Source organism: Trichechus manatus, unplaced genomic scaffold (assembly GCF_000243295.1).
Source record: "Trichechus manatus latirostris isolate Lorelei unplaced genomic scaffold, TriManLat1.0 scaffold00030, whole genome shotgun sequence".
Lineage (NCBI taxonomy): Eukaryota > Metazoa > Chordata > Mammalia > Sirenia > Trichechidae > Trichechus > Trichechus manatus.
In genome coordinates this window covers 10,763,841-10,778,937 of record NW_004443966.1, presented here as the reverse complement: position 1 = coordinate 10,778,937, position 15,097 = coordinate 10,763,841, and the positions used below count along the sequence as shown (strand labels likewise).

General features: G+C 40.6%; 1 protein-coding gene across 1 annotated transcript in view; it reads left to right on the top strand.

The window, feature by feature from the left end:
- Positions 1–2,919: 2,919 nt before the first annotated feature.
- Positions 2,920–15,097, top strand: part of CLPX (caseinolytic mitochondrial matrix peptidase chaperone subunit X) — a 51,745-nt gene continuing 39,567 nt past the window's right edge. The window contains exons 1-3 of the mRNA XM_023729858.1: positions 2,920–3,170; positions 12,897–13,057; positions 14,045–14,162. Of these exons, the coding sequence (XP_023585626.1) occupies positions 3,092–3,170; positions 12,897–13,057; positions 14,045–14,162 (358 nt within the window). The 5' untranslated portion in view covers positions 2,920–3,091. The remainder of the gene's footprint in view (positions 3,171–12,896; positions 13,058–14,044; positions 14,163–15,097) is intronic.

Sequence of the window (15,097 nt, the reverse complement as noted above, 5' to 3'; positions counted from 1 at the left end):
AATACCACTTAGGAAGTCTTGGTATATCCCCATGGGTACAAGTTCCCCAGTGTGAAGATCACTACAAGGTTTACACTATCACAGAGCCCAGCACAAAGTTAGTGTTCTAATCCATGCTAGTTGAATGAGTGAGTTCTCATTTAATAAAGATTTTTATAATACCCATATGTCCTAATTTTTCCCAGCATGACCTTGATTTCATGTTATTATTTTAAATAAAAACAAGCTATAAATATTTAACTGAGTAGGGTTTAATTTTTAAATGATTATATGACTTTTCACATGAAGTGAATCTGTTACTTATTTTTTAAAGGTTAGCCATATGTACCAAATATGTGCCAGACACTCTTCCCTAACCGTCTCTGAACATGTTCCAATTTGACTATACCATTTTTGAAGGGTGGTACCCAGAACTGAACCCAATGGTCTAGGCATATTCTGACCTGCTGAGCACAGCTCTGGGGTGATGCATTGAAACTACCAAATTTGTGTTGTTTAAGTGATGAAACCCTGACTGACCTGATGCCAAAACCACATGACTCTTTTCACCCTACTGAAAAAAAGCTAACCTCAGCTGTGTACAGCTCCCTGTTTTATACTTTCTAGGGCAAAGTCTATACTCTGCTAATATGGCATCCCCTGGGAATTCCTTCTGGGATAAACCATTGTATAAGTTTCTAGAATTTGCATTTATTAATACCTCTTTGTCAATTGTAATTTGCTCTACTTATATTTAGGATTATGAAGACACCATCTCAGGTTTCTGCCAAGCAAAAACATTGTTTGGAGATAAGTACTTAAGCATTTACTGAATTTCTACTGTGGAGTCAGTCCAAGTAATATGATGGGGTACCTGCCTTCAAAGAGCTCACAGTCTAGTTAGGAATACGAGGCCAAACACACAAAACATCAGCCCATAAATAAAATTAAATGTTCAACCATTCTTGGAATAGCATAGGACCTATTACACAATAATATAATATCATCATACCACTGGCATATATTTGCTTCTGTCTTGTCTATCCCTTCTAGAATGGCAGTACCATGAGAGGAGAAACATTTTTTGTTCATGCTATTTCCCAGTGCCTGGCACATAATTAATGCTCAATAAATATTTGTTGACTGAATAAATAAGATGTTAAGTTCTTAGAATGGACAGGGAAAGAGAAAGTTTCATGGAGAAGTCCTCCCCGATGAGCCTTGACTTAACTACACTTTTATTCTACATATTTTAGCAAACAACCTCTTCCTTATTTCTATAATTAGGAAATGTTCATCTAATTAAAATAGAAGATAGGGGTGGGGTGAAAGAAATTTAAATTGGGTGTTAGGACCCCTGTGGCCCTCTTGCTGATTTCTAAAAGGAGGGGTTTGTTCTAGAATCAATGGTTTCAAACATTGTTCTAAAGTGGGAGAACCCCATTTTCAAACAAAACCCCAACAAATGAAACAAACAGAAGCAGAGTTGCTCTGGTTGACTATGGGTGGAGTGGGTAAGAGGCGGGGAGTTCCACTCTCTTCAGCCCCCTCACTCCCACCACAGAACTATGGTTTCTGCGAGATTCTAGGAACACAGTTTGAAAAATCACTGGACTAAAACAACTCCAGAGTCTCTCCTCTCTCAAAATTCTATTTAATGGAAGCAGCTGAGGAGGGGCCAGGTCTTGGTGATGTAAGACCTGGGCTCCCTTCCCGTCTCTGTCACTTTAAGCTGAGGGAGTACCAGCAGTCAGTTACCTGAGAGAAAGAGTGAGAAAGAAAAAAAAAAGGGGGGCCTGGGCTAAGACCAATGTCTCTTCTCGTGGCCAGACCAAGGGAACTAAGGTCACATTTCTCTGGCCCAAGACTGATAAGAGCTAATTTACTTACGTGACCTGGCCTTGACCCTGGCTTATCTCCCCTCTCCCCGTTATTTTTCAGAACTAAAGGCACTCAAACTCACCTGGCAATTTCTCTGGGGTTCAGAGGTGAGCAGACTCTTATACAGAGTGAATACCCAGTCTGGCTCCAACACAGAAGAGAGAAGGGTCTGACTTGTCACCATTCTCCACCTTGTACAACCTCTCAGTCGGCTTCAGACACGCAGAGAGGAAGGAGCCCTGCAGACATAAGGCTCAAAGGGTCGCTGAGGAGGGTTTAATGAAGGGATTATTTAGCAGGGTGTGGTCAGATTTACGATAGGGTCGCTATGAGTGGGAATCGACTAGACGGCCAACAGGTCGGATCAGATTCATCGCAACCGACAAAGGACTGTAAAGCACTCAGGTACTAGCAACAGCTGGTTACCACCACTAGGCCTGAAAGAGCAAGGAAAAGGAGCTGTCACCACCCAGTAGTTTTTGCATTTTGATCTTCACAAACAACTCGGGTAGCTTAGGCAAAAATACCATATCCAGGTTACAGGTGAGGAAACTAAGGATAAGGAGAGGATAAGATAAGGAACACAGGATATGGAATCCCCCAAGGGAAGGACCCAGGGGCAGCCGAGTCACTTTAAAGGCTCTCCCTAGGGCCAGCCAGGCTACCGGCCTTACTAAGACTTTCCCTGCCAGCAACCGACAAAACTGACCAGAAGAGCCTAACTACGACAAGCTGAGACTACAACTCCCGGCATCCATCTATCCGTGTCTATCTCAAACCTTTCTACTCGAGGGTAAAAGGACTTCCGGAAGAAGTGCCTATCGGGACCTGTAGTCCACCTAGTTGGGGCAGTCCCTGGGCCGTCGCGTGCTCATTGGCTTCCAGGTCACCGCCCCCTTACCCTCGCCTCACGTCGGTATCTCGAGCACGCACGCGCATCGCGTACTCACGCCCCCTCTCCCGAGTCTAGGACGCAGGCGCGCGCACGCTCCCGGGGCCCGGTGGACGGGGGATGGGGGGAGGGGGGGAGTTAGGTGTCTACTCTGGTTAAGTAGACGGCGGTGGGGCACGAAGAACACAACGGCCTGGCCGCCGGGCGGGTGAGCTCTACACTGGGCCTAGGGCCGCCGGGAGGGGCCGGAACCTAGTCAGCACAACCTGCGAGTAGGCGTTGGGCCGCTGAGACCCGGAGGGCAGCAAGGGGCGAAGCCCCGGTCTAGGCCCTGCGGAGATGTCCGGCTGCGGCGCTTGTACTTGCGGCGCAGTCGCTGCGCGGCTCATCACCTCCTCGCTCGCCTCCGCGCAAAGAGGTAACGAAGTAGTTCCTTGCGTGAGCAGTCGGTGCTGGGGGAACCGGCCGGCTGACGGGTGGCGACCCCGGGGAGGGCACGGGGGTGTGAGGCGATGCTCGGCGTTTTGCCTGGCAACACCCATTCTCCCCGTGGGATGGGGCTTTGCCAACCTCCGGAGCAGCCGTTTCCCAAATTTGAAATAAACCTCTTGTGCTGCCCCTCCCGCGCGCCCTAAGGCCGCCAGACTTTGGGGCCGAAGTGCGGCCAGTTCGCGGAAACTCTGGAAAGAGTTACAAGCTGTTCCTGTCATTTAAAGTTTCCCCAAACCCCGAGCAGAGCACTTCCGTGACCACTGCCTCCCCAACTGCGGCTCCCCTTCCGGAACCTGGCCAGCTTTCCCTTGGGCGCTCCGGAAGGGGCTCGGGCGAAGGGCTGTCACTGTTGGGGTCCCCCCGGAATCGCGCGGCGCCGAGCCGGCCGTCCCGGACGCAGACCACGCGAGGACCGCGGTGTCACTGTCATTGTGCGGCCACCGACACCGGGACATAAACAGGCTCACAATACTTCCCGGCGCCTCGGGCTCCCGACCCGGGAAAACCTTGAGCCCGGCAGGAAGGCGTCCAGGCCGTCTGTAGAAATCCCGCAGGAATTCTTTTTGAAATGCTTAGGTGTATCAGCAGTAGTTTCCCGGCTTTCCCAACTTGACAGTTCGAGATAGTTTTTTAAGGGTGGCGCTTGTTTACCTTTCCTTTCTGTTTATCTGAAGCTGTGAAAGAGTGCCACCCCAGCCAAGAGATTCCAAAAAAGAAACCATTTTTCTCTTCTCCAAATCTAGAGTATCAGACCACGAGGCTAGATTCTGTTATATCACCAACTTCTAAAGGAATTTATCTTATTTGGACTCAGCAGTTTATATGATACTTGGATAAATTTAAAAAAATTCCTTTTACTGATTTCTAGGTTGATTATAAGATCCTTACCATTTACTGAATGTGTGTTTTCTAACAGCTTATTCGTAGAGGGACTAAATGAGGTTATGTGTGCAGAAGCATTTCGTAAAATGATACATATAAGGTAGTGAATTAATTCTAAGACGTTGAACCTCAGCATGTAGATGTCCCTGTTCCAGGAATTTGATTTGGAAACGCTTGAAAGTGACACGTATTTTTAATTCATTTATTTAACAAATACTTGTTGAAGGCAGATATGTGCCAGGAACTGTTGTGGTGTTGGAGGTAAAGTGAACACGTCCTCACCCTCAAGTTTAAATCTAATGGAGTAGACAGTAACCTTTTCTAGGGATGGCTAAAGCATGTGTGTGTTCTCTTTGGTCTGGAAAGGCTTCTTGGAGAATGTTCTTGATACATCTCAGCTACGAGTTGCTGAAAACTGAGTCATAGAAGATGTGCAGTTATGTTTTTCTTTTCAAACAACTATTATTTTCTTTAAAAAATTAAATTTATCATTATTGGGAGCCCTGGTGGCACACTGGTTAAGAGCTTGACTGGTAACCAAAAGGTCGACAGGTTGAACCCACCAGCAGCTCCTCGAAAACCCTGTGGGGCAGTTCTACTCTGTCCTATAGGGTTGCTATGAGTCGGGATCAACTCCACGGCAACGGGTTTGGTTTTTTGGTTTATCATTAAGTAGGAGTCCCTGGGTGGTGCAAATGCTTAACCTGCTTGGCTGCTAACTAAAATGTTGAAGGTTGGAGTCTACCCAGAGGTGCCTCGGAAGAAAGGTCTGGCCATCTACTTGCAAAAAATCAGCCATTGAAAACTCTATGGACCACAGTTCTCCTCTGACATACATGGGGTTACCATGAATGAAGTCAGCTGGAGGGCAACCTTTCTTTTATCTTTAGGTAAATCAACACAAATGAATGGTTTATTTAAGAATTATTGTCTACTCATATACCCATTAATATAAATTTGCCAGGGGTTTTCAGAAATACAGAGCCATTATTTTCACTGTTAAGGCCAAAATTAAGCTTCAAATATGACAGTACCCGATCTAGTTACAGAATTTAATTTTTTCTATAACAGTTAAATGGCAAATGGTTTTCACATTCATTTAAGACTTCCCAAACTTTTGTTGTTAGGTGCTGTCGAGTTGGTTCTGATTCATAGTAACCCTATGTACAACAGAACAAAACCTTAATTTCACGAAGTATTTATTTCTCATAGTAGAAACACTATCCATAAATCTACAAGAGCATGAAAATATTTTCTGTAAGCACTTAAAAAAAAAAAAAGCTAGGAGGGCTATTTTTATTTAACATTCCTGGGAAGCGGAAGGGGGGGTGTGGATAAAGAAAAGTCAAGGCTAAAATTTGTCTACTTTATTATTATTCTTGTAAACAGTAGAATTAAGAATTTCATCAGAATAATCTAACAAGAAATTGTGAGAGGATTGCCTGTAAAATGAATTCAAGAATAGAAGGAGAGATTTCAGAGCTCTTCTTTATTCCCATGGGCTTGTCATTAGACTTTAAATTTTAAATGGTAGCTTGAAAATAATTATTTGGTAAATTAATCGTACTAGATCCTGATCTTTTTTCTTTTTCTACGCTATGTCTGTCCAATCAAATGTGTTTTCTCTCACTAAACCAAAAAACCAAACCTGTTGCCATCAATTCGATTCCGACTCATAATGATCCTATAGAACAGAGTAACACTGCCCCATAGGGTTTCCAAGGAGCGGCTGGTGAATTCGAACTGCTGACCTTTTGGTTAGTAGCCAGCTCTTAACCACTGCGCCATTAGGACTGCTTTCTCTCACTACTCCCTTTGAATTTGAGAACTATAGTAAAGTAGAAATTTAAAGAAACTTTTTTCCCACCCACATTGCTAGTGTTTTTTAATTTTTGTTTTTTAAAAATATGCTTTGAATATATATAGGTCGATTGGTATTCTAAATGAGGGCATTCAGAAATTCTTAATTCCAGTTTAAAAATTCACAATGACGATACATGATCCGAATTTAGCTAGAGGAATTGTGGGATCCCCAGTAACCTCCTTGATTTCTGACTGCCTTCTATCCTTTTTCATTCAAAGGGTGTCACCTTATGAGGGTGTAAGTGAAGAGGTGAAGATTCTCAAACACGTTACCTTCCATCATTTTCGTGATAGTTACGTAATGTGTCTACCTAGCAATTCTCAGCTAAATTTTAATTCTCTCTCTCTCTTTTTTTTCTTTTTGGTAGTTTCAATACAGTACAAATTCAATAAGGCGAAGTGAACAAATGGTAAAGCATTTTTATTTCTGCATTGCAAACCATTTCTGAATCAACATTTTTTTAATTCATCTTCAGACCAGCAGATCGCCTTAGTGAAAACCGATTATATATTTTCAGAATTGAGAAAAGCTGTCAAAGGAATTATATTTTTCTTTATTGAGAAGTATTCAGAATTCATGAAACATGAAATGAAGATTAGGGATTAATAAAATCAATAAACCAGCTACCAAGTTGCTAGCGTTGCTTGTTTTTGTTCAGATATTTTTTTCAATTTGTGTTAGAGGTTAGAGGTCACATGTTTAACCAGACATTTAACTTGATTTGCCGTTTCATCAATTGTACATTTAAATATTGTCACTGCAAATGGATAATAATTTTTAGTTTTTCATTAGTTCTTTCACTAATTTATTTCTAAAACAAAAATTTATTTTTAAAAACGTCTGCTTTGAAACTCAGAAAGCTTTATCTATTTGACACAAGTTCTGTAAATAGTTAAACTTTTAACTGTCTTCTATCATTGCTGCCAAGTAGTCTTGCAAAATATGATACTTTACATGAAATACTTATCATTTTTGGCTTCTAGGGCTTCCTTACCTGGGATTCACAGGTCCCCAAGGGTCTGTGGATGAAATTCAAAGGATCTGTGATCTGTATTTTCACTAACTTCTAACTGAAATATAGCGTTTTCTTCCGTTATGAATGTAGCAACAAACCACAGCAGTATTGGCAGTATCTTTGCATTTGTCACCAGTCGAGATCACACGTATTTTCAAATCATGTTACAGTTGTTGCTGATATCTCAAAATATTTTTTATGCTTTTCGTTAGTGAAATTATGGTAATTATTAGAACTGCTGTCTGATCTTATTTAATTTTGTTTGTTAATAAAAAAGCACATTTTAAAATATTTTGATAAGTAATATAATTGGTTTCCTTTATTACATTATGTATTTTATTTTATACATTTAAAAACATTCAAAGATGAGGTTCATACCATACTGCCAAAAGCATAATAAGGGTTAAAAAAAAATCCTGATTAGTTTGCTGCAGTGACATATATTTTATATGAAGATTTTATAAGATCTACTGGTTAATGGTCATTTTAGTTATTTTGTGCAGTGTTTTTTTTTTTTTAAGTATTTTATTGTGTTTTTGGTGAAATTCTACACAGCAAATTAGGTTCCAATTTGATAATTTCTACACAAACTGTTCAGTGACTGACATTAGTTACCTTTTTTTCAAACTGTGTTAACATTCTCTTTAATTGCATTCTGGTTGTTTTGTTTCCAGTACTCTATAGTTTCCCAGCTCCTCAGTACAGTGGTTTTAAAATTGTCCCCACACCAGCAGCATCAGCATCAGCTGGGAACTTGTTAAAAATGCACTCTTGGATCCTACCCCAGACCTGAGTCAGAGTCAGGGAGGAGCTTGCAATCTGTGTTTCAACAAGCCCTCCAGGTGATTCTGATGCATGCTCAAGTTTGAGAGCCAGTGGAGCCCTGGTGGCGCAGTGGTTAAGTACTGCAGCTGCCAGCCAAAAGGCTGGCAGTTCAAATCCACCAGCTCCTCCTTGGAAACCCTATGGGGCAGTTCTGTTCTGTCCTATAGGGTCACTATGAGTCGGAATTGACTCGACGGCAGCGGGTTTTTTGGTTGGTTTAGTAGTTATGACATCCTTTTGGTACAGCAGATACCTTTGTTGCTAGTTGTTAGCTGCTGTTGAGTTAGCCCCCTGCACTCATGGCAAGCCTACGCACAACAGAACAAAATGCTGCTAGATCCTGCACTATCCTTATGATCAGTTGTGGATCAGACCATTGTGATCCATAGATTTTCATTGGCTAATTTTCAGAAGTAGATCGCCAGGCATTTTTTCTTAGTCCATTTTAGTCTGGATGCTCTGCTGGAACCTGTTCAGCATCATAACATTCAAGCCTCCATGACAGACAGTTGGTGGCAGTGCATGAGGTGCATTGGCTGGGAATGAACCTGGGTCTCCTGCATGGAAGGTGAGAACTCTACCACTGAATGACCACTGCCCCGCCCATACTGAGTCAACCCCAACTCATGTCCACCCTGTGTGTATAAGAGTAGAACTGTGCTCTGTAGTGTTTTCAGTGACTGATTTTTCAGAAGTAGATGGCCAAGCCTTTCTCCTGACGTGCCTCTGGGTGGACTGGAACCTCCACCCTTTTGTTGAGCAGCTGTCTTAATTACTATTGCTGCTGTGACAGAAATACCGTAAGTGGGTGGCTTTAACAAACAAATTTATTGTCTCACAGTTTAGGAGGCTAGAAGTCAGAATTCAGGGTGTTGGCTCTGGAGGAAGGTCCTTGTCTCTTTGAGCTTCTGCTCCTGGGCGATCTTCATGTGGCTTGGCATCTCTTTTCCCCCATTTCTGCTTACTAGCTTGCTTGTTTAATCTCTTATATCTCAAAGAGATTGACTCAAAATATATCCTAATCCTACCTCATTAAGATAAACACAGCCCATTCACCAATGGGATGATAAGCACAGGCAGAGGTCAGGATTTACAACACATATTTTTGGGTGACACAGTTCAATCTATAACATCAGCTGAGCGCTTAGCCGTTTGTACCACGCAGGGACTCCGTGGTGACATTAGGTACTATAAATTATTAAACTATTTAAAGCTATATATTGTAGTGTAAATGGGAAACAATACACTATGTGTGGTACTTCAAGGTTAAATTTTGCTCTAAACATCCAAGTACAAATAGCCTCACCTAAGTGTTGTAATAATACAGTATATAGTTTTCTTTGGGAATGCATCAAATGGCTCAATTAAAAAGTTATACTTGTTACATAGATTAAATAATAAATTATTTGATTATGCTACCTTTCATAGGCTTGCATTTTTTAATTTACAGACATTTTCAAACACACAAAATAGAACAGTGAGCCCCCAAATACCCATAACCCAGCCTCAGCAACCACTGACTTTCTGCATTCTTGATTTCGTCTATCGCTCCTACCCCCTCATTACTTCTAGGCCTGCTTTTTAGTTTTACCTAGTCTGTGCAGCGGTTAAAAGTTCGGCTGCTAACTAAAAAGGTCGGCAGTTTGAATCCACCAGCTGCTCCTTGGAAACTCCGTGGGGCAGTTCTGCTCTGTCCTCTCGGGTTGCTGTAAGTCAAAATCGACTCAACGGCAACAGGTTTGGTTTGGTTTCTGAGTCTTTAAATAAGGAGCCCTGGTGACACAGTGGTTAAAGCGCTTGGCTGCTAACTGAAAGGTTGGTGGGAAAGCCACTTCGTGGGAGAAGGATGTGGCAGTGTGCTTCCTTAAAGATTTCAGCCTATAAACCCTATGGGGCAGTTCTGCTCTGTCCTATAGGGTTGCTGTGAATGGAATCAACTCGATGGCAGTGGGTTTGGTTTTGGATTTGGGAGTCTTTACATGATAGTATGGCCTTGGAAAAACATTAACATTTAGCTTAAAATGAACTAATTACCTTAAATCTCATTCTACTGAGAGAGTAATGGCTCATTTAGTACAAGAAATGGGAATGTTTCAATTAAGAAAATTTGAAATGTCTTTTGAAAACATTACTTAGAAGAAAAACATCAAATGTTTATTTTTTTCGTATTAGTATTCAAGTTCAGTAGTGTTAAGCAGAGTTTTACAGTCTCTGTTTGAGGGAGTGGGGTGTCATAAACCTTTTGAGAGGCAGGAAAATTTGATTTCTCCTATTTGTATCTTTCCTGAGAAGAGGATGTTTTACAGGTTCCTGAAAAGTTTGGCAGGTTCACTTTTGTACTTTGTGCAACTTTATTGGACAGCCTAGGGAGTAAAGAGGTGAAGATGCTCAGACTAAATAACTAAAGAAACCAGTTGTTCTAACAGTGCACACTGTTGGAAAATTGGAGTTAATAAAACCAGTCAGTTGTATAACTAAGCAGTTGTCTTGGAGTTGTTTGAAGGGCATACTTTTAAACCAGTTTTTGCATTTGGACACATGTATGTGCACACATGTGCATGATCTGATAAAAGTCCTACCAGGTGTAGAAAACCAAAACTTAGTCTGGGCTGGGAATTGTGCTTAGAATGAAATGAGGGAGACAAAATCAGTTTCTTAAATTTATTTCAGTAGTAATTACTCTTTTTTTTAACTTTATTACCTCCTGATAGCATTCTTTTTGTGTGTGTGCTTTAGGTGAAAGTTTACAGAGCAAATTAATTTCTCATTCAAAAGTTTATACACAAGTTGTTTTGTGACATTGGTTACAATCCACGCAGTGTGTCAATACTCTCCCCTTCCCACCCCGGGTTCTGTATTCCCATTTGTCCAGTTTTCCTGTCCCTTTCTGCCTTCTTATCTTTGCTTTTGGGCAAGTGTTGTCAGTTTGGTCTTATGTACTTGATTGATCTAAGAATCAGGTTCCTCACGTGTGTTATTTTTTGTTTTATAAAAAACCAAATCCACTGCAGTCAAGTCGATTACAACTCATAGCAACCCTATCGGACAGAGTAGAACTGCCTCAGAGTTTCCGAGGCTGTAAATACGGAAGCATACTGCCACATCTTTCTCCTGTGGGCTAGTTGGTGAGTTCAAACCACCAACCTTTTGTTTAGGAGCAGAGTGCTTTAACCACTCGGCCAACAGGGCACCTTCGTATATTTTATAGGCCCATCTCATCTTTGGCTAGAGCCCTGGGGGTGCAGTGGTTAAGAGCTCGGCTGCCAGCCAAACTTCCCAGCACCTAACAACAACACAATCTTTGGATGAAAGGTGAAGTTCGGGAGTGGCTTCATTTCTGAGTTGGAAGGGTGTCTGGGGACCATATTTTTTTGGGTTCCTCCAGTCTCTGTTAGACCAGTAAGTGGTCTTTTTTGTGAATTTGAATTTTGTTCGACATTTTTCTTCCGTTCTGTCTGGGACCCTCTTGTGATCCCTGACAGAACCATCGGTGGTGGTAGCCAGGCACCATCTAGTTATTCTGTGCTCAGGCTGGTGGAGGTTGTGGTGCATGTGGTCCGTTAGTCCTTTGGACTAGTATTTGCCTTGTGTCTGTGGTTTTCTTCATTCTCCTCTGCTCCAGATGGGATGGGACCAGTATACGTATCTTAGGTGGCCACTCGCAAGCTTTTAAGACCCCAGACACTATTCACCAAAGTAGGATGTAGAACAATTTCTTTATGAACTATGTTATGCCAATTGACTTAGATGTCCCCCAAGACTAACAGCATTCTTAAAACTGTTGGAAAACTTCCTTCTTGGCAATTTATTAATGCATGTTAGCTTATGCAAGGTTCTGAGTGGCTCTGCAGTACTGAAATCTATGGAATTGTGTTTAACCTCAGACCATTCAACTTATTTGTGTAGGGAACACTCTTTTAAAGATACACAGATTAATACTATTTTAGGAACTGCTATCGCACTGTATGCACTATGGCTTTTTTGCCATTGTCCATAAGTTATTTTGGGATTTATTTTGGATATAAGAATTATGTGAGAAAAATCAGGGTCAGCAAATAATGATCCTATGGGCCAAGTTTGTCCACATCCATTTGTTTACATTCTGTCTGTGGTTGCTTTCTTGCTGTAACAGAAGAGGAGTTGGGACTGAGACCATATGGCCACAGAATTGAAAATATTTACTATCCTGGTCCTTTACAGAAAAAATTTGCTGACCCCTGAATGGGCCAGTGATTAACATATATTCCTTTTAAGAATGTTAATGTCAAATACGGCAGAAGGTAAAAATGTTTGAAAGCAGGCTGCTGGTTACATAATATTTATTGAATTATATTTCTTTTTTTTGTGAGATTGAAATATTAAATTGTGTGTGTTTGCCTTGAACAGCAAGCACATAACTTTTAAAAGAACATTTAAAGTTTGTTTCCAAGTTATAAGGATTACCCCCATATAACCAAAGAGGCAGGCAAGAGTTACTGTCAGATACTTATTGGTAAAAATACTGTAAGAAGAATAAGAATATAGGGCATAAATGACTTTTTTCCCCTATGGGCGAGGCAGATTTTGAACTCCTTATCTCTTAGACTTTGAAAGAGTCATATAATGTTGTGACCTGGGTCGTATCATCTTGCCTCCCTTCCAAAGGACACACCTGGAAAGAAACATCTTCATTCAGCTGGAATCTGTCTGATCCCCAGGCTGGCCTGTAACTGAGAGGGCTTTGCCTCTGATGGAAACCCTGATGGTGTAGTGGTTAAGTGCTACAGCTGCTTAACCAAAAGGCTGGCATGTTCAAATCCACAAGGTGCTCCTTGGAAGCTCCATGGGGCACTTCTCCTCTGTCCTATGGGGTCACTATGAGTTGGAATCGACTTGATGGCAATGGGTTTGGTTTTTTTTGGTTTGCCTCTGGCAGTGTCGCTATTTCCTCTACCTGTTGGTGTGGCTGCTGTGAAAACAAGCTTTTTTCAGCCTTCTTTATGCTCAAGGAGTTTTTGTTTCCAGGGGATTTATTGGAGCATGTCTATGTTTGATGTGTAGACTAATAGATTTCATTTTATCTTCAGGTATTTCTTGTGGTCGCATTCACATACCAGTTTTAGGAAGGCTTGGGACCTTTGAAGCTCAGATTTTGCGAAGAGCTCCTTTTAGAACCTTTACAGAAACACCAGCATACTTTGCCTCAAAAGATGGGATAAGTAAAGATGGCTCTGGAGATGGAAATAAGGTCATTGTTTTATCTTTATTGGCACCTGTCTGTGCGTTTGGGGTCCCTCCTTTAAACAATTTAATATTAATACTCAGGATTCTGTTAGCTTATATATGTTTTTTGTATGAAATATGAAATACATAAAATGATCTGAAGAATTTTATGTAATTTTATTTTGTGTTTCAGTTTGAACTATAAAATACTTTTATAAGCATTGCACTTAGTAAGCAGTAATCTGAAATTTCCAACACCCCAAGGTAATAAAGCAGGTTCCTTAAATACCCAATGTAGTTAGTCAGTGGGAGTGAGTTAGAGGTAGCCATCATTTCCTGCATTCATTTAATTCTTACAACTCATGATGGTAGAAACTTGCTTCATCCTCCACCTAAAAATCTTGGATTTCTGGTATTAATATGGGGCTATTTTGTAGCTAGTAAGTAGATGATTGGTGGTTGTATTGGGCAGTGAATTACTATCAATTTCTTTTCATTATGTACATTTGACTAACATTTGAGCTAATATTATATCTAGACAGAATGCTAGGTACTTTCATACCTGCACATAATCCCAGTAGTGACTCTCCAAAATAGGTGAAATTATCCCCATTTTAAAGGTGAGAAAAGTTAAATCAAGCATATTGAGTCCCTAGCTGCCATGGTATTAACTCCTGGTTCAACTTCATTAAAATGTAGTTTGTTTGTTTGTTTTTTTACCTATAATAACTTTTTTATTGTGCTTATTGAGTCATTGAAAGAAAGCTATTTATTATACATGCTGGCATATACCATGTGAAGAAGGAATACATATGTATTCATTAGAACTGATTTGATTTTTGTGGTAATATATTTTTTGACACCAGTGATAGTAGAGATACTAATTATATAATTCCATTCTAGAAATTATAGGATTAATTATAAACTATATAGTTTACATTTAAATTATTTATTAAAAACTTGTCTTAAAAGTAGTAATTGGCACTCTTTTTTTCTCCTCCACAAACATTAGAAATCAGTAAGTGATGGAAGCAGTAAGAAATCAGGCTCTGGGAATTCTGGGAAAGGTGGAAACCAGCTGCGCTGTCCTAAATGTGGTGATTCGTGCACACATGTAGAAACCTTTGTGTGTAAGTATTGTTTCTTCTAGTGTCCTTCATTTCCCCCTGCCTTTTCTATAAATTTATAGAAATATATAAATTATATACACCAGAGTTATTTTTTTCCTGGGCTTACATAATTTTCTCTTGTGTTTACCAGATAGTAAAAATCCCCAGGAATGATATACTTTGCACTGTGGTGTAAGAGATAATTTAAGAAAAATATTTGCTTGTTTTTGTTGCTTACATGTATTTATTTCAAATATGGATTTTGTGAGTTTCGGCGTGTGTGGCCATTGGGCTGTAGGAAAACCAAGGCTTGTTTATCCTGTGTTTATTACTGCATTCTTGAAATACTTATTGAGCATCTCATATGGCCGTGGAGGTCAGCAATTCAGATGGTAAGGTACTTGCCCTCTCAGAGTATCTACCAGAGGAGGTGAGCCCTCAATTTAAGAAGTGCCTGACAATTTTTAATGATTCAGACACTGAGAAGAGGAAGAAATCAGTTGTCCTACTTTTGCAGTTAGTGTCAGTAACTCTGAAATGCAAAGATGCTATTACACATACTTTGTTTAATGAATCAGATAACTCATTGCCTACAGGATTAGGGTTAATAGTTGTGACTCAAGGGTAAGTTAATTGCACTACCATGTCAGTCTTCCTGTACAATCCAGTTCTGGGAAGATTGATGGTCATGTTTGACAGGACTTTCAGTTTGTGATAATTAGCTGGAGAGGATTTTCTATATTCTAGTGCTAATATTGAGGCTTAGTTAAAATTTCACATTTACCATTAATATTAACTGGCCATCGTAGGAAAAAAAAAATACTATATGTGGCATGTGTTCACAGTTTTGGAAAGACTTAAAGTAGCTCCTGCTCTGACCAGGATCACAACAGAGGGTTCTGGACAGAGCTGGAGAAGGATGTAGAGCATAATTCTACTCACAAAAAAAAAAAAAA